The 20,196-nt window shown below is 38.7% G+C and overlaps 1 protein-coding gene across 1 annotated transcript in view; it reads left to right on the plus strand.

The window, feature by feature from the left end:
* Positions 1 to 988: 988 nt before the first annotated feature.
* The window catches only part of LOC106138547 (protein strawberry notch), a 33,387-nt gene continuing 14,179 nt past the window's right edge, over positions 989 to 20,196 (plus strand). The window contains exons 1-14 of the mRNA XM_060950603.1: positions 989 to 1,174; positions 3,480 to 3,585; positions 4,137 to 4,241; positions 4,739 to 4,843; positions 7,754 to 7,828; positions 9,065 to 9,225; positions 9,733 to 9,811; positions 10,502 to 10,711; positions 11,170 to 11,345; positions 12,671 to 12,835; positions 14,029 to 14,270; positions 15,041 to 15,194; positions 15,527 to 15,661; positions 16,508 to 16,653. Of these exons, the coding sequence (XP_060806586.1) occupies positions 1,172 to 1,174; positions 3,480 to 3,585; positions 4,137 to 4,241; positions 4,739 to 4,843; positions 7,754 to 7,828; positions 9,065 to 9,225; positions 9,733 to 9,811; positions 10,502 to 10,711; positions 11,170 to 11,345; positions 12,671 to 12,835; positions 14,029 to 14,270; positions 15,041 to 15,194; positions 15,527 to 15,661; positions 16,508 to 16,653 (1,862 nt within the window). The 5' untranslated portion in view covers positions 989 to 1,171. The remainder of the gene's footprint in view (positions 1,175 to 3,479; positions 3,586 to 4,136; positions 4,242 to 4,738; positions 4,844 to 7,753; positions 7,829 to 9,064; positions 9,226 to 9,732; positions 9,812 to 10,501; positions 10,712 to 11,169; positions 11,346 to 12,670; positions 12,836 to 14,028; positions 14,271 to 15,040; positions 15,195 to 15,526; positions 15,662 to 16,507; positions 16,654 to 20,196) is intronic.

Raw genomic sequence — 20,196 nt, forward strand, 5'->3', positions numbered from 1 at the left:
AAATCTACCTCAATAAATCATTTTATTCTAAATGTCTTTATTTTTTCGAGTTTGTAATGAGAGAAACTCCTAATTCGTATATATTTTTTTCCTGTTATCACACTACTGAGTAAGAGCACAGTTTTAATTGAAGGGAAAAGGTAAATGTGTAGACAGAGTATAGGGTAAAGGCCCCTTTCACCTTTTATAAAACTATCCGAAGTATCTAAGCTCTATCTTGCTGTCCGCTGATTAAAATGTTTATATCGTCCGGCCATCCTCACCATGTTCTAATAAATTATGAATTCAGAAATAAGTTTTCGCTCAGTTCTGTCTAGGGTGAAGCGTTCGGAGTAGAGTGAAGCGGAGAGCGGTAAGCGGAGCTGGATATAGCGGAGTAAACCGAATTGAAGCAGATCGGAGATTTCGAGTTTTGGGATTGGTCAAATTCCGTCTGAAACATAAAGCTGTAAATCTTATTCTGACTGAATGTCCATGAGATAGATTGAATCCCTTGTATTTATTATGAGATGCCTCGCCGCAATTTAGCTCGTATAAAACCTCTATCACTTAACTCGCACAATAATAAATTTAATTACATACTTATATGATTAAGCGTATTTATAGGATACTTACCTAAACTATTCGCAGCTAAGAGCTGTGAGTCTTAATTTTGACACGCTGGCTACGCTCTCATACCACCACAAAAGTTTTATGCTTTACTTCGATTCGAGCGTACTACAGTGGAACATTTCCCGTCAGTAGCCATCTTATAAATTCGTTCGGATTTATTTACTAAATAAAGTACAAAAATAATATTTCTTGAAGCAATGTTTGTTACAAACCAATAGATAGTAAACAGCTCATCAAAAAGTAAAAATTAGTGATAGTAATTTTATTTCAACTTGTAATTTTGAAATATTAGTTCATAAAATTTCATCTTTTTTATGTCAATAACAAAACTTTTCTTGCATGTATTCGAACGCATTTCTTTGCACTTTAGCAATTTTTTAATATGGCGGAAGCATTGACCGCCGTTCGGACGTCTGATTTTTTGTCAAGATTTTCGATATTTGTCGCTACTATTTCTTTGACGAAAACATAATTTTAATCATATTATTTAGTTGTGCTTGTGAAACATTGTAGTGTTAAATACATTGTGCACCTGAAGATCGCTGAATCAGCGATAAAAATGGTAATGATAGTTTTTTGTTTTGATACTTTTTTACTGACTGGTTACAAAAATGTGTTTTTATATTTTTTCCTGTGAATAATCAGTTGATTATGCTTTTATTGGAAGCAATTTAAGAGTATATTTACTACAAATGTTTAAAAAATATTTTTTTTCTGCCTTTTTTTCTTTGTTTTCAAGTATTATAACAAAAAAAAAACTGTCACAAAGTGGTTGTGATATCACATGGGACTTTACATGTTGTTTCTCTTGAAAATTAATGAATTCTTTGTATTTATTGGGTGTTAATTATGCAAGCTGGGTGTGGCTGTATTGATTTTCTTGGAAGGTTCTAGACATAGAGCTAGAATACGTCTTGAATCCTTGCACTAAAGTTATGCTAGGTCAGTCATACAATGCAGTACGTACTAGTGTTTAGAAATCAATGTTTATGCTAAAATTTTGATTGAAATTCTCATTTACGGTTATTTACATAGAATTTGAATTATGAATCTTTAGAAATATCCACATGTTCTTTATAATTTTTACCTGAGATATTTATTGTACCGAATACATCTAGTCTATTGCACAATTTTGGAGTTAACTTATCAAGCAGTGGTGCATTGCCTATAAAATGGCATTATAAAACTGTTATCAGTTATGCAAGTTAAAATGCATGTTTGGAATAGCTGAACAGTGTGATGAATATTTTCAAAAACATGCCAATATGTATGCATTTTGTTCTTTGAAATTTCCCAAAATATCAGAGATCGTGGCAAGTGGAAAGAGGTAGTCTCTGCCTACCCCTCCGGGAAAGAGGCGTGATTTTATGTATGTATGTATGTATGTATGTATCATGAATTGCCTCACAAAAGCACATTGTTTTTCTATTTATTTATTTTCAATTAGTACTTTTCTACCGATATTCTGTTCTTTATTTTTCTTTTCCAAAATTGAGATGCACACAAAGAATTATTTTCTGTTTAGGTTATAAATGAATTGAATTTATTTGTAACATATTTTTTATGTATTCAGAATACTAAACATTTATTTGGTGAATTCAGAACTTTTAATTAAACCACATGGTCAAACATGTGTTTTTGTTGTATATGGATTATAATTCATGCCAACATAATACCATGGCTCTTTCCCGGAGTCGTAAGCGGTGACTACACCTTACCACATGCCACGATCCCTGCATACTTTCTTACTTCATCCACATTCATATTTCTTTCATACAAGCTAGTCTGTTTCAGGTTCTCATAACCTTATTATACCTTTATTGACTTTTACTTACTATAATATAATGCTCAAACTTTAACAAATATTGTATGGATAATTATTCATCTGTAAATACAAAGTATTTCTTAAATCAGATTTTTTCTCAGACTTTGCACCTATATCATCATGATTTATTACATAATAAACAATTATATGAAATTACTCTGCTAGCTATGAATAAAAATAATTGACACCTATACTTCTAATAAAAATATAAGAACAAAAGGTTATGAAGAAATGTATGTTACTCTTTACGGGAATACTACTAATCAAGTATTATTTTACAAATATCTTCCATACTTATATTTTCCACATGGCAATGCACCATTCTTTGTGATATACCTAATCTATTATAATATTATAAATCTGAAGAGTTTGTTTGTTTGAATGCGCAATTCTCAGAAACTACTGGTTCAAATTGAATTTTTTTTTGCATTGAATAGACCGTTTATCGAAGAAGGCTTTAGGCTTTATTACAGCACGCTGCAACTATAAGGAGCAAAGAAATAATGGAGTATGTGAGTAAAAACGGGGAAAATTATTCATACTTGAGGGCTTCAATGATGCCCAAAACAACTATTCCATGCGGACGAAGTTGCAGGCACTACTAGTTTTAAAATATAATCTTAACAAACACTTAGAACTTACAGTATAATACTTTTAATTTGATTTGCTAATTGGTGCCAGGTGTTTCCCGGCACCAATACAAAAAAGAATAGGACCACTCCATCTCTTTCCCATGGATTTCGTAAAAGGCGACTAAGGGATAGGCTTACAAACTTGAGATTCTTTTTTAGGTGATGGGCTAGCAACCTGTCACTATTTGAATCTAAATTCTATCATTAAGCCAAACAGCTGAACGTGGCCTATCAGTCTTGACTGTTGTTGATATAGACATGATTATATGTATGTATGCACCTTTCTTCTACACATGCGCTTTGGAAGCAGCGGTAGTAGTTATAATTAGATTTAAGTTATGTGACGTCAATAGGTGATACCTTGTATCCGATTTTGAAAATAAATCTATTCTATTCTATTCTGATTGCAGTCTAAACGTGGGGGTTACGGGGATGATGAGGACAGCCCGCCCACCCCGTCCGACGATGACTCCGACTTTGATGATGACGTGGATCCGGACAATTTGGAGGTGCCAGGTGAGTGCTGTTATGGTTTAATTAATTATTCTCTTAGTATCATTATACTTATAATTCATTATACTCTTCTCTCTTGTATTTAATTAAAAAGAAAGGGTGGCGTGCCGTGTGGTTTCCCGGCGATTTAGAATAGAACCGCTCCGTACTTTCCATGGATGTCGTAAAAGGCGACTGAGGCTAATAAATTCTGGATTCATTTTGAAGGCGATAGGCTAGCAACCTGTCACTATATGAATCTCAATTTTATCATTAAGGCAAACAGCTGAATGTGGCCATAATGTAGGTAGTCTTTTCAAGCCTGTTGGCTCCACACGTTGTTTCTACCTACACCGAAAGAGATATAGACGTGATTGTACATATATAATATGTGATTGTACATATATATATGTACAATCACGTCTATATTTAAAAACGTACAGGTAACATGGCCTTTTTTAAGACTGTTGGTTTTGTCTGCCCCTTATGGGAAAGAGACGTGATTGTATGAATGAATGTATGTAAAGAAAAAATTATTTAAGGGACACACTTTTAATCCTATATTTGTATTTCAGGTGGCGGCAAGACGCTGGCGGCGGCCGCTCGTCTCGGCGGCGAGAAGGGGAAGCCCCTCGCCACGCCCACGGTCACGGTCAAGCCTACCACCAACCCGTTAGCTGGTAAGTGGTAATGCTGACACTAAAAATTGATGCGCACGCGCATATGATGCGTAGTGCACACTCCAGCGATGAGCGTGATCCGTGTAAATGCGGTCCCTGTCTGTTTGTCTGTTACGCTTCCATTCCTAAACCACTGAACTGATTTTGATGAAATTTGATACAAAGATATGGTTGACTCCGAGGAAGAACATAGCTTAACATTCTATTTATTGAGTTCAATAGACATTTAAATACACAATTGGGTGTCGGAAAACTATGATATATATATTTTTGATGAACATACATATATAAAGTCATTTCTATATTATCTCTTGCGGGGTAGACAAAGCTAACAGTCTTGAAAAGGCTGAAAGAAGTATCCCAAGTTTATAAGCCTATCTCTAAGACGCCTTTTACGACATCCCTGGTGAAGAGATGGAGTGATCTTATTCCTTTTTTTATCATTGCCGGAAACTACACGGAACGGTATTTTATAATGATTTATTTTTAATTCCCAGCTGCAAGTGGAATGGCGTTCGGACAAGTGGCCAATGCAATGAAGCCCATCAAAATATCTGCTAGCGCGCTCAAACCTCTGCCGCTGGGGATAAACCGCGGGGCAGGTGAGTTTTACGGCGGTGACCGCTTGCCATCAGCGAATTTTAATTTATAAAGGAATTTGAAAGGCTATCCACACAGATAAATTTAATTGTGCATCTTTTTTGATAACAATTAAATGATTTAATCTGTATATTATTACAATAAAGATGATTTTTTTTTTTCTATGAACGAAAGACACGTGGAAAGTTTACGATCAATTGTTTTTACGTACATAGGATACATTGTCTTATTGATATAATTGACCGGATTAATAAAAAGAGGCTTCAACATCCATAGACAAAAAATGACATCTTAAGATGTCATTATTATATAAGGTTAAGTTAGCATTCAAAGCATTTTTGTGTATAAACTACTTACCAGATTTCAGCTTCCAAAGTCTCAAGTAATTTTATACGATCATCTCAGATGGCATTATCCTCCTCAGTCCTGACGCCCCGTATAGGGGACATTTTTTCCGCTGTCTCCCACTAGCGGGCGTTTGCGGAAACTTTAAAGGAATTATTACAATGGATTCCTAAAGGATGGCGCTTTCATGTTATTTTAAGTTCATTACTCTCTCCGGTAATCGTAAAAAGTTTTGACAGTTCAAAGTTGAGTGCTAACTGGTAATTGAAAAAATGGCTTCAAGAGGTAAGTTTTTAATGATTTAAAAATAAAATATTGAATCTTACGTTTAGAATTGCTGTTTTCTATATGGTATAAGGTATTTGACATAAAGTAAAGCCATTTGTTTTGTATTCCGAAATATAATTTCGCCTTTATTGTTTCCGATATGTACGAGTCCCCTATAGGGGGCTCTGGGTTTCGTACATAACACATTCAGGACTTAATTTTTCTTTTCTTACATTGTTTTTAATTCAAATTATTTTTTTATACAGGTTTGTCTCACCGAGAAATAGAGAACATTTTGGAGTTCATTTATACAGATTCTATGATAGATGTTTTTTCGGATGACGATGACCTTTTTTTTGCTCCTAGCATTGAAGAAGAACCTCGAGAAGAAAGTAAGGAAAGTTCAGATAACTATTGTAGTGAAGATGAAGTGCCACTATCTACTATAGCACAAATATCGCAGAGAGAAGACCCTTCGCAGCTTGCTCAAGGTTCTTCACCAACACCACGGCGAGTTTACTGGAAACATGAAGAAAACTTCGCACCAACTCCACCAGCAGTTTACTGCCAATCTAGAAGTAGATGCAGCTTCGAAAGAAAATAAATTTTGGAAAGTGCAACCCCTAATTGCATCTGTAAGAAAAGCTTGCTTGCAAAATTCAAGGCCTCAAGATATAAGCATTGATGAACAGATGGTTCCATTTTGGGGGCAAGTATCAATGCGACAATTTATCAGGGGAAAACCAAACCCTTGTGGTATAAAAAACTTTGTTTGTACTACTCCAGATGGTATACCTCTTGATTTTTTCTTTTATGAGGGAAAAGGGGACAGTATTCTCCCCACCTGAAGCTGAAGGTATAAGATATTGGAGGAAAAGTAGTTTTGCGTTTGGCCAATAGTTTACCTGAGGGGGCTAAGATATATATAGCCAGGTATTTTACATCGGTTGATTTGCTGGATAAATTGCGAGAAAAGAAAAAGATACAAGGAACTGGGACGTTGAGAAAATCTAAAATTCCTAAAACGTGTAACTTCAAAACCGCTAAGCAATTGAGAGCTCAAGGCCGTGGATCTTCAGATCAGCTAGTTAGAAATTACTTATCTCTTGTTGTGTAAGAAAACTAAACAATATTTTGAAATATATCGTCCGTTTGCTATTCAGCAGTACAACGAAAAAATGGGAGGAGTGGATATGTTGAACAGAGTTATCGGTTTTTACAGAAATAGCGCACGATAATAAATGGACTGTGCACCAAATTTTTCACATGGTTGACTTTGCAGCAGCTGCAGGTTGGTTGGTACGGTTGTACCGAAAGGAAGCTCAATCTTTAGATACCACTAAGAAGGATATTCTTGACTACCTTGATTTCAAAGAAGAAATAGCAAATTCATTACTTCACTTTACTCCAGATAGCCAGCAAATACAGATTTACACAGAAGTAGATGATGATGAAGAACCGGGTCCTTCGGTAGTAGCATCCAACAGCCGGAAAAGGAAACTATCTACCAATTACCCAACCTCCCGTACAGCTGAGGACTGCATTTATTTTCATATCCTTTTGTCGACTAAGTAACCCAGTGTCCCCTATAAGGGACACGTTATTAAAAAAAAACCTAATGTAATAAATATAAAAAGTATATATTTTTTTAATGTTTAAATGCCCCTGAGTAATATATATAAAAATCAATATGGTACTATTTAAAACCGGGTCTCGGGACTGAGGAGGTTATAATAGCTAGGTGGACAAATTGCTAGACTTGGCACGTACATACATACATACATACATACATAAAATCACGCCTCTTTCCCGGAGGGGTAGGCAGAGACTACCTCTTTCCACTTGCCACGATCTCTGCATACTTCTTTCGCTTCGTCCACATTCATAACTCTCTTCATACAAGCTCGGCGGTTTCGGGTACTTTTGACCTGACCCTACATGTACGTACACGTACATGTTTATCTATATCTATACTAATATTATAAAGCTGAAGAGTGTGTTTGTTTTGAACGCGCTAATCTCAGGAACTACTGGTTCGAATTGAAAAATTCTTATTGTGTTGAAGAGACCATTTATTGAGGAAGGCTTTAGGCTATATAACATCACGCTACAACTATTCGGAGCGAAGAAATACGGAAAATGTGAAAAATCGGGAATATTATTCCTCCTTGAGGGCTTCAATGATGCCCAAAATAACTATTCCACGCGGACGAAGTCGCGGTCACAGCTAGTGTTTAATAAACTAAGGATACTCATTGATGGTACTAGGCGTAAAGTCGTGAAACTATGTGTATATGTAGTTGGCGTGCCGGCGGGCGCTCCGCCCTTCCCCGGGGGCTCGGCCGCCTTCAACGCCGCGTCGCTGCTGGCGCAGAGTGAGTACAAGGCGACTTACATGCTGTAGACTAAGGGATGCGTATACAAATTGAAATGTTTGTCTCATTATATGTATAGAATATACTCGTATACTCAACAGCCCATCATACTATCCAAATTTATTGCAAACTCGTCTCTATTACCGCGTAATAGAGTTACATGTAAGGGTAACTTGATATATGTAGTTTTAAAGAAGAGTTTATATATATTTTTATTAGAGTGGTACAAATATGAATATAGTAATATACAAAGTAATGGCATAAGTATCCGAAATATTACGAATATTTAATTCAAATTTGTCTCTATTACCACGCTATCTTTCACACCATCTTCAAGAAGGTAATAAAAATGACAGTTTTTGATTTGCTGTTTCAAGTCAAATTTTCACTTAGCACCAACTAGTGCAGAAAATACTGATATTTACTTGATACTTCTACCATAAATAAATGAACCACTGGCCTTGGTATCTGTTCCTATAACAAGTAATGGTTGACTGGTATATAATGCATCTAGCATGAAGTCCGCCAATTGTGCTATACATTTGTATTTTGTGCAATGAACTTTAAATAAATAAATAAGTAATTTTTGTGCAAATTCTCTTTGTATACGCGCCTACCCTACCGCCTTGTAGTACTGTAAAATTCTGTAGACACATAGATGTTTGGTAGTTACTGTAACGAAACATCTTCGCATCTTGTTCGGGTTATGCTACTAATTCACTTCATTTGGTTGCCTATATATTTATTTCTTTATTGTTTAACGTTGTTGTTTAGAATGGTACTTTCTCTTTGTTTTTTTTTTGTGTTTTGTTTAGTTTAGCTCCTAGGTAAATAATTTGTTATTTTCATTCAATTATTAGCAATTTGGTAGAAATAAATGTTAATGTTATTTTTCATCAAAAAACCAAAAAAACAATCATTTTGGCTTTTTTGTATTAGATTAGACATATATGGCAGGATAAGAGGAATTTTGTTGGATTCATTATTAAAAAAAAATTAACATTAATTAGTCACACCTTCAAAATTGCTCAACTTTCATTATGATAGATCAAAAATTTCCTATTTACCTATATCTATAATTTGTTGTTATTTAACATGCTCACCATGTCAATATTGTACGTATTGTTTGTAATGTGTCACTTATTTAATTTCCTTTTTACCTATATCTATAATTTGTTGTTATTTTATATTAATTTCACCATGTCAATATTGTACGTATTGTAATGTGGCCCGCAGTGGAGATGGTGGGCATGCCGGGCATGAACCCGTACCTGCTGCAGAACCTGAACCAGATCCTGTCGTCGGGCATGGGCGGGCCGCTCGCCGGCATGCTGGGCCAGCTGGCGCAGCTGCCGCCCTGGGGGCAGCACAAGGGCCTCGTGTGGCCCGGGGAGAAGGTATGATGTTGCCAGTCTAAGCACCAAATAGCTGTTTTGCAAAATGTATAGTAATTAATTGAGCTGTAAACGAGATTTACTATATATAATAAATCTCGTTTACAGCTAGACTAAATAGAATAGATCCTGGCAAGTGGAAAGAGGTAGTCTCTCCGGGAAAGAGGCGTGATTTTATGTATGTATGTAATAGAATAGATTTAGTTTCAAAATTGGATACAAGGTACCACTTATTGACGTCACATCACTTAAATCTAATTACAATTACTACCGCTTCCAAAGCGCATGTGTAGAAGAAGAGGTGGAACAAACTACACTGCAGCATTTTCACTGGACGTCAATTTACAAATATAGATCTTTTAAATCTTAATCGTGGACTTCATCAATCATGTTACAAGTCCCTAAATAACTTTTAAAAAATACATATTATTAAATCAAAAATATTGAAGTCTGTTTTATTATATGTATGTATGTAATAAATAATCTTCATCTCAATATTGAACGTTTCAGATGGCAGGCGACGAGGAAGAAGTGGACGACGAAGAAATGGGGGTGGCGGAGACGTACGCCGATTATATGCCGCTCAAATGTTAGTATACATCGGTATTATTTTCTCTGTTGAAATAATTTAAATTTCCCGCCTTTTTGTACAGACTCGCTCTTGGCTATATTGTACCTTCCATTTTTCTTCTACTCTGTGACATTGTTTTGTGAACCACGAAGTGCTTGAAATAAACCAAAACTATTATATAACCAGTTTATTTTCATTTCGTTTATGATTCTCAAATTCAAATTCAAAATTTTTTTTATTCATTATTATAAAATACTTCATATCGCTTAATAATTGTCAAATCTTTTGGTTTCACAACATTGGTTGACATCAAATGAATTATTTTAAACTAAGTTTACTGCTATAATAAATATTTCTTTTTACTCTTTCACAATGCCTTTCTTTACAATTTCCTGGCGTGAGCCAGCTGGAAGAAATAAGTAGTGCCCTTGTACTGAATTTCACATTCTTTTTTTCTATGATGTACATAAATCTCTTATATATAAAATTCTCGTGTCACAATGTTTGTCTCCGTTCTCCTCCGAAACGGCTTTACCGATTTTAATCAAATTTTGCATGCATACTCAGTAAGTCTGAGAATCGGCTAACATCTATTTTTCACACCCCTTAGTGATAAGGGTTGCCTACCCTTAAAATTATTTATATGGCAAAACAACGTTTGCCGGGACAGCTAGTATATATATAAATAAAAATAAATAAACTTTCCAGTGAAACTTGGCCGCAAACACCCCGACCCGGTGGTGGAAACGGCGTCGCTCTCATCCGTGGAGCCGGTGGATGTGTCGTACAAGCTCAGCTTGCCCGACGAGACGATACGCAGCGGGCAACTGTCTGCGCTCCAGCTGGAAGCTATAGTGTACGCTTCGCAGGCGCACGAGCACACGCTGCCTGATGGATCCAGAGCTGGTTTCCTCATAGGTGAGGGTGTCTTTAAATAATTGAAATGAGTAGCACCTTTGTACTAGTATTAACTGTATTAAATGCTCCTGTATATCTATAATCTCAATTCCATCGTTAAGTCGAGCAGCTGAACGTGGCCATTCAGTCTTTTCGGGACTATTGGCTCTGTCTACCCCGTAAGGGATATAGACGTGACTATATGTATGTATGTATATAATTTTGTGTACATACAAATACATACATTTGGTGACGTCTATATCCCTTGCGGGGTAGACAGAGCCAACAGTCTTGAAAAAACTGAATGGCCACGTTCAGCAAACTTGGGATTCTTGTTTTAGGCGATGGGCTAGCAACCTGTCACTATTTGAATCTCAATTCTAACATCAAGCCAAACAGCTGAACGTGGCCTATCACTCATTCCCGAAAGGGATACAGACGTGACTATATGAATGAATGAATGATTTTTTTTTTTACAGGCGACGGCGCCGGAGTGGGCAAAGGCCGCACGATCGCGGGCATCATCTTCGAGAACTACCTGAAGGGGCGCAAGCGCGCCGTGTGGGTCTCCGTCTCCAACGACCTCAAGTACGACGCCGAGAGGGACCTCCGGGACATTGGTGCTTCTAACATTGAAGTGTACCCTCTCAATAAGGTGCGTTGACTCTTGAATATGTGCCGTGAAAAAGAATAGGACCACTCCCGTCTTATCTCCCATGGATGTCTTTAGAATAGAATAGAATAGAATATTTATTGGTGCTTCTAATATTGAAGTGTACCCTCTCAATAAGGTGCGTTGACTCTTGAATATGTGCCGTGTGGAACTATGAAAAAGAATAGGACCACTCCCGTCTTATCTCCCATGGATGTCGTAAGAATAGAATAGAATATTTATTTGCGCTTCTAATATTGAAGTGTACCCTCTCAATAAGGTGAGTTGACTCTTGAATATGAGCCGTGTGGAACTATGAAAAAGAATAGGACCACTCCCGTCTCATCTCCCATGGATGTCTTTAGAATAGAATAGAATATTTATTTGCTTTTGACTAGGGTTTACAAAAGGTAGTAAGGGCGACTAAAGGATAAGCTTAGTAGGGTTAGCTTGTTGCTTTGTCAACCTGCACATTAGTTTGAATACTCACCAATGCTCTTGCGATGGGGGAAACATAGTGAGGAATCCTGCACTGACCGATGAAATGCTGTTTGTGGTCTGCCGCTGACTGTTTACCTGCAAAGGTTGCCGAGGTCAGATTGAAATCGCTTCGTGTAATAACTTGACTCTTCTAATCCAGGATCCATGGTCAAAGGCATACACCGGGCTCCTCTCCAGAGTGGTGAGGATGCAACCGGGACTAAAGCCAGGGGGAACAGGAAGAGGAGTGGGTTTTCGAGGTTTTGACATGAAGCGACTCCCGTCAGACCTAACCCATATTGAATCGTTGTTACACATCCATCCAGCTTTGGAATTCTCTCCCCTTTGACACTAAAAAAGCACAGACCCTCAACATATTTAAAAATAATGTATTTAAGTTCCTGTCCAGTTGAGCACCTAGATCGAACGTCAGGCAATTTATCTTAGTTTATGTTTGTTTATTTATTAATAAGTTTATACATATATATATTTAACGGATAGGTATATTATCTATTATCTGTATTTCTGTTAGTATATTATTATTTTGTTGCTAAAAACACAGTGACTTGCTTTGCGCTTTTTACTGAATTATCTAGTTCCTTTATTGTTTGCCGGTTGACTGGAAGAGATCCCTTCATGGGATAAGACCGCCATTGCAAGTGATTTGTTTCTTTTGTAACTATGTACTTACTATTTTCTTGTTACCGTGTAAATTTCTATGCAATAAAGATATGACAAACAAACAAACCAATTGCCTAAAAGTGGCCCGTTTTCTCACCTCACAAGCGGTTCAGGTAACTTCTCATAATCCACCCAATGACCGTCTCTCTTCATCAATCTGTCCACAGTTCAAATACGCCAAGATCTCATCATCGGTGAACGGCAACGTGAAGAAGGGCGTGGTGTTCACCACGTACTCGGCGCTGATAGGGGAGACCCAGTCCTCGGCCACCAAGTACAAGACGAGGCTGAAGCAGCTGCTACAGTGGTGCGGCGAAGACTTCGACGGATGTGTATCCTTTTAAAGCAACTAGCTTAACTTCAACTTAGCTGTATAAGGGAACGCGGGGTAGACAGAGCCAACAGTCTTGAAAAGACTGAATGGCCACGTTCAGCTATTTGGCTTAATGATGGAATTGAGATTCAAATAGTGACTGGTTGCTAGCCTATCGCCTTAAAAAAGAATCCCAAGTTTGTAAGCCTATCCCTTAGTCGCCTTTTACGACGTCCATGGGAAAGAGATGGAGTGGTCCTATTCTTTTTTTTGTATTGGTGTCGGGAACCACACGGATAAGGGAATGTTGTGATGTGAAAGAAGATGTAGTTACAGGGATAGAAAAGGGTATGTTGAGATGGTTTGGTCATGTGGAGAGGATGAATGAAAGCAGGATGACTAAGCAGATATACAAGGAGAGTGTGGAGGGCAAGGTTGGAGTGGGAAGACCTAGACGAACGTATCATGATCAAATTAAGGACGTCCTGGTAAAGGGTAACGTCAAAAGTACCCGAAACCGCCGAGCTTGCATGAAGAGAGTTATGAATGTGGATGAAGCGAAGGAAATATGCAGAGATCGTGGCAAGTGGAAAGAGGTAGTCCCTGTCTACCCCTCCGGGAAAGAAGCGTGATTTTATGTATGTATCTCATATAAATCAAGGACGTCCTGGTAAAGGGCCAGGTCAAGTGAGTAATGAATGTGGATTAAGCGAGGGAAGTATGCAGAGATCGTGGCAAGCCTCCAAGAAACGTAGAACGCAGTTCACCAAAATTCATATCTCCTCTCATGGGTCTACTGGAAGAGATTTCTTTTGAAATAAGTAGCACCTTTGTACTGTAATAACTGTATTGAATGCTCCTGTATATATTATTTTGTGTACATAAATAAATAAATAAAAAGCGCCGTGTGGTTCCTGGCACCAATAAAAAAAAAGAATAGGACCACTCCATCTCGTTCCCATGGATGTCGTAAAAGGCGACTAAGAGTAAGGCTTATAAACACGGGATTCTTCTTTAAGGCGATGGGCTAGCAACCTGTCACTATTTGAATCTTAATTCCATCATAAAGCCAAACAGCTGAACGTGGCCATTCAGTCTTTTCAAGACTGTTGGCTCTGTCTACCCCGCAAGGGATATAGACGTGATTATATGTATTTATGTATGTATGTAAAAAATAAAAAAATGTGTTTCCTTGACCTGGCCGCCGAGCAGATCGTGTTCGACGAGTGCCACAAGGCCAAGAACCTGTGCCCGGTGGGGTCGGGCAAGGCCACGAAGACGGGGCTGACGGCGCTGGAGCTGCAGACGCGGCTGCGGCGCGCGCGCGTGGTGTACGCGTCCGCCACGGGCGCGTCCGAGCCGCGCAACATGGCCTACATGGTGCGCCTGGGCATCTGGGGCGACGGCACGCCCTTCCCCACCTTCATGGACTTCATCAACGCCGTCGAGAAGAGGTATGGTGGTTCCGTATATATATCCCTTGTGGGGTGGACGGAGACAACAGTCCTAAAAAGACTGATTGGCCATGTGCAGCTATTCGGCTTAATGATAGAATTGAGATCCAAATAGTGACAGGTTGCTGGCCAATCGCCTAAAAGAAGAATGCCAAGTTTATGAGCCGATTCCTTAGTCGCCTGTTACGACGTTCATGGAAACGAGATGGGAGTGGTTCTATCCTTTTTTTTTTCGCTATACAGCTGAACGTTACATATACGTTTTTTCTTGTATGTAAAAATTATTCCTTATAGGCATGATGACAATTTTTTTTGTTTTCGTGTGAATTTAGTTTCACAATAACTAAAACATTGGTCAAATAATGGCATCAATAAACAATAATCTACCTGAGATATGCGAAGTAATATAACACATTATTTGGACTCGTCCAAAACGCTACTCAAGTGTGACGTCACATGTTAGTATTTTGTTCGCGTCATGAACTTTATTTGTATAGCTACCTCAATATAAGTTATTCCATATTTTGGTTTGTTCACTCCTGGCATAGTGTTTTTTTAATAATATAGATTTTTTTAAATGGACATTCCTCAACACCCTCATGGTACAAATGACACGAATAAAATCCTCTCAGATCTCCCACCACACCAGGGAACAACCCCGTGGGACTGGTGTGATAAACACGTACGTACAACTAATTCTTCCCGACTTTCCCGGACTTTATCAAGGTCGTTTTTTATTTTTCAAATGTATACCTCTCACCATTCCCCAGGGGCGTGGGTGCCATGGAGATCGTGGCCATGGACATGAAGCTGCGGGGCATGTACATCGCGAGGCAGCTCTCCTTCCACGGGGTCTCCTTCAAAATAGAGGAAGTTCCTCTATCAGACTCTTTCAAGAAGACGTACGACGAATCTGTGGCTCTGGTCAGTATTCATATATGGAACGTGCTTATTTTTTTTAAGGAATTTTGTCCTGGTTAAATCCTCACTTCTCTGGAGAGGAGCTCATGATCCTGAATGGGTGAGTCAAGTTTCACACGAAGCCATTCCCGTCTGACCTCAACAACCTTTGAAGGGGAACCTAACACGTATTTGGATAATGGTTACACATTCAGTTGCTGGTACCCAGAATGTGCAGATTTTGTTTAAATGTCTTCCCTCACCGTAACACCATGGGTTAGCACTAAAACTAATATGTACATAATTCAAAAAAACATTTTTTTTATTCTTTCTTTTAATATTAACCCTTGTTCCAGTGGGTGGAGGCCATGCAGCGGTTCACGGAAGCGGCCGAGCTGGTGAAGGCCGAGCCCAGGTTGAAGAAAACCATGTGGGGACAGTTCTGGTCGGCGCACCAGAGGTTCTTCAAGTACCTCTGCATAGCGGCCAAGGTATCAGATTTTGTTTTTTTTTTTTTTTGTTTACTGCAGAGGTACTAACTATAAGATATAGTACCTGCGCGACCGAGCCGTGCTCGGTATTAGTACTTGTTTTATACATGCATAAAAACATGCCTCTTGAGAAGAGTAGGGAGAGGCTACACCTTTCCATGCTGCCGCAATCCTTGCGTACTTTTGTTATTGAAAACAGAACCATGAAGGTTTAACAGGGTCGCTAGTTGTGTGTGAAGACGGCAAAATGATTTGTTATGGAAATAAACTTTTATGAAATTGTTTACGTGCCGTTTGGTTCCCAGCACTAAAACAAAAAACAATAGGACCACTCCATCCATTTCTCGTAGATGCTGTAAAAGGCGACTAAGGGATAGCGTTATAAGTTTGGGATTTGTTTTTTAGGCGATGGGCTAGCAACCTGTCACTATTTGAATCTCAATTCTACCATTAAACCAAACAGCTGAAGGTGGCCTCACAGTCTTTTCAACATTGTTCCTTGGCTCCGTGTACCCCGCAATACGGCTGACGGGCTCTGTGGCGCAGCGGTAGTACGCTTGTCTGTGACACCGGAGGTCCCGGGTTCGAATCCTGGCCAGGGCATGATGAGAAAAGAACTTTTTCTGATTGATTGGCCTGAGTCTTGGATGTTTATCTATATAAGAATTTTTATAAAATACTCGTATAGTATCGTTGAGTTAGTATCTCGTAACACAAGTCTCGAACTTGCTTCGACGCTAACCCAATCTGTGTTATTTGTGCCGTATATATGTATTTATTTATTTATTGAAGGGATATAGACGTGACCATATGTATGTAAGTAGTTTATATATCATCGTGTCCCAGGTGAACCACGCCGTGGTGACGGCGCGCGAGGCGGTGAAGTGCGGCAAGTGCGTGGTGATCGGGCTGCAGTCCACGGGCGAGGCGCGCACGCTGGACCAGCTGGAGCGCGACGACGGCGAGCTCTCCGACTTCGTGTCCACCGCCAAGTGAGTGCCCCGCGCCCCCCACACCCCCCACACCCCCCACACTCACGTCTAACTCGCACGTGGCTCCCAGAAATAGATAGATAGATAAAGGTCTTTATTGCACCGTAAGAGTAAAACATACGAAACAGTGCCGTGTGGTTTCCGGCACAAATACAAAAAAGAATAGGACCACTCCATTTATTTCCCATGGATGTCGTAAAAGGCGACAGGCAACACAAGCTGGCAAGGCCATGTGAGCAGACTCTTAAGATTTGTTTGCTCTCATGAGCAATCCACTGACGTTATCTTCAAAGGGAAATCCCGGTTATGAAGTTACCTTTTCTGGAGAGGAGCCCGGGGTACACCTGTGACCATGATCCTGGAGTAGGTAAAGGTTTGGTACACGTAGAAAATAAAAATTCATGTAATTTATCCCATAGAAGCACGTCACTAATATTTTGAATTCGAAGAGCCGCTTATAATCTTATTAATCTCAGGTACGACTGGTTTGAATTGAAAAAATCTTTTTGTGTTGTATAGACCATTTATCGAGGAAGGCTTTAGGCTATATAACAGCACGCTGCAACTTTTAGGAGAGAAGAAATAATGGAAAATGTTAAAAAAACGGGGAAAATTATTGCCCAAAATAACTATTCCCTGCGGACAAAGTCGCGGGCACAGCTAGTAATTAGAATAATATAAAAAGTTTTGAGAAATGTATGAATTTTATAAAATAAACCATACAAAATTATAAATCACATTACCATGAAATACCTTTGTCTTTATTAATAATTTATAAACAAATCACTCGTCACCAGTACATTGGATTAATTTTTCATCCGAATTCAATTCTATGACCATATTGTTCAAATTCACTCTTTCTATTGGTCGTATTTTCCGCAGCTCTCTCGCTAGACGCATCATGGTGTCTAGATTGGAGGCATTGGCATTCTCCTTGAAATATTTGTTCAATCTCCTGAACTCATTATTAACATCTTTGATAGCTCTCTCATATTGGTCCTTAAAGTTATTTCCTTTGCTGCAATATCCCAATGTTTTTTCGATATTAAACTCTACGCTCTCTTCCAAAGGATCATTTTCGTCTTCATCTTCCTTTTTTATTTCTAAATAATAATAATCATCATTTTCAACCTCGTGTTTCGGTGAAATTTCTGTGTTACAATTAAATTCGTTAGTTTTTTCATTAAAACTTTCATCCCGCATGTCTTCTTCCTCGTTGGAATCATTATCAAGATGAGTTGTTCCATCAGTATCGTCATTATCAACTCTTTCACCTGCTATTTCAATGAGAAGTGATTTCTCTTCCTCGCCAATAATTGGAATTTCTAAATCAATATTTGACGTATTTACTACAGCGCACAAATGTCCACAGAAGTGACCCTTTATACCATACGAACATTCGCAGCATAACGTGTCTGATCTAAATTTTATGCACGATTTTACCCTCTCGCCTTTCCTGACTAGCTTGTATTCATTTGGAGCTACGATTTTGACATCTACCCCAAGCGACACGCTCTCTGATCTCTCAAGAAATTTACTGTACGTCGCCACAATATTCTCATTCTTAACACAGCTCCAGATAATTTGACAAAAGTGATCACTCATGATGTTTGTAACAACATCAACCATTGACGTCAGATTGAAGGGTTTGCATTTACTTTGTATGAATTCATTTATTATTCTTAATCCTAGTTCAGTTATATAAGTGTGTTCACGTGGCCAACAGAGACTGTGGCTTATCCATATTTCCTCAACGTAGGCGGCGAGTTTTGGTGTTACCACCACGTATGCGTCTTCGCTAAGCTTGCGATATTGTTTACGTGCTGTATCAGCGTCAGAAGCGTACAGCATATCGTGGCACATAGCTGTCAATTCGAGTCGTCTTCTTTTATCGATTTTATTTTCATCGTTGCACATCCAACGCCATATTTGTATACACATTGACCACGGTGTAACCATTACTTCGGAATTCGGGTAAATAGATTCAACAGCCAATTTTTTTTCCTTCAAATTGTCCACTGTTATCGTTTTCGGCTCAAAAATTTCGTTGCAATAGTTCTCTAAAACAAGTTTGAGCGCGAAGAACGCCTGACTATAAGCGGCCTCTGTTTGTTCCCTGTGTAAAATGCAGGCGATGCACAGAACACCGACGTTGCTGGGCACAAAACACAACGTGGCGATCATGTTCTGTGCGAAAGCACTGCTCGTGATCATCACCACGTCCTTGGTGAACAATGACAGAGCTCTCCTCATTATCGGGGTGATAATAACGATCGTATTTTCACTCGGGTAGTACAATATACCTCCGTGTTTCTCCAACGTTTCCTTTTTGCTAGCCATTATTTCTTCAAAATCCAATACGCTCCTTCCATCCTTCTTGGCCTTATTAAACAAATACATGATGTGTGACATTGAAGGATTTATTGCTCTATTGATGATTACTTCCGAATTCGTTCCATATTTGCTTAATAAGTAGAGGTGGTGGTATGTACTGGCCATCGCCGGTGAGTAACCGTGTTTTATATAATCGTAGAAAATTTGATCAGTATCGGTCGCGCTGTTCAAATACTTCATCGCGTCTCGACCTGTTATTTTGTGGGAATGCACAAAGTCTACGCGAATACACATATTCAATTTTTTCTTCAGATACGGATCGTTCCTTATGGTGTTTCTGTTTGTTTTTTTTAATCTAAAGTCTATTTTGGCGCAGCACCCTTGGTTGCGCGCGCCCGCAACCCTATTTGTTTTCTTGTTGTGGCTGGAGCGGCCGCAGGCGTAAGTTTTCCGAAATAATAGTCGTTGCATCTTTGGGTACGTCTGTCTTACAATCCATGTAGTCGAAGTGAATTTCGAGAATTTCGTTATCCACTCGCTGATATATTTGCTATAATATTGTGAAGTCTGGTTTTCTGCCTCTTGACATCTCATTTCTATAACGAACTTTTCTTCCGAAGTGAATATAAATTTGAGAATTTTCGCATTCGGTGATATTTCTTCTAGATAATTCTTTAGTTCTTGTTTATTAAACATGTTTAGATATAACGAATCGCGTTTGTCCAAAATATCAAATTCACGATAACAATAAATACCAAAATAACACATGTGAGTGATGTTTCTGACACCGAATAGAGATTGTGTAGCGTAATGGCGTCATGCGCCGAGACCGCGTACCATTTTACACAAATGAAGCGCCGAGCTCGAGTAGACAGGGCTACTTGAGCCCGGCGCTTTGTTTGTGTAAAACGTTACCCGGTCTCAGACGGGGTGAACGCCCGGCTGGCAGATGGCTTCAACTGACGTAACGTGTCACGCGGCATTTTGCGCGCGAAATTTGAATTTAGAACGCGGCAAAACCAATCAGTTGTTTCGACGATTCTTTATTTTTTACCTGCATTTCCTATAATCATATTTTTTTTAAACAAAGAATTATTTTTCTTTGTTTCGACTTCGATTCATATCAAAATAACATACGCTCCCATTGTAATTAGGATCGTTTATATTACTTCATTGTACAAAATAAGTTAACAAATTGTAAATAATTTT

Source organism: Amyelois transitella, chromosome 22, assembly GCF_032362555.1.
Source record: "Amyelois transitella isolate CPQ chromosome 22, ilAmyTran1.1, whole genome shotgun sequence".
In the NCBI taxonomy this organism is placed as follows: Eukaryota; Metazoa; Arthropoda; class Insecta; order Lepidoptera; family Pyralidae; genus Amyelois; species Amyelois transitella.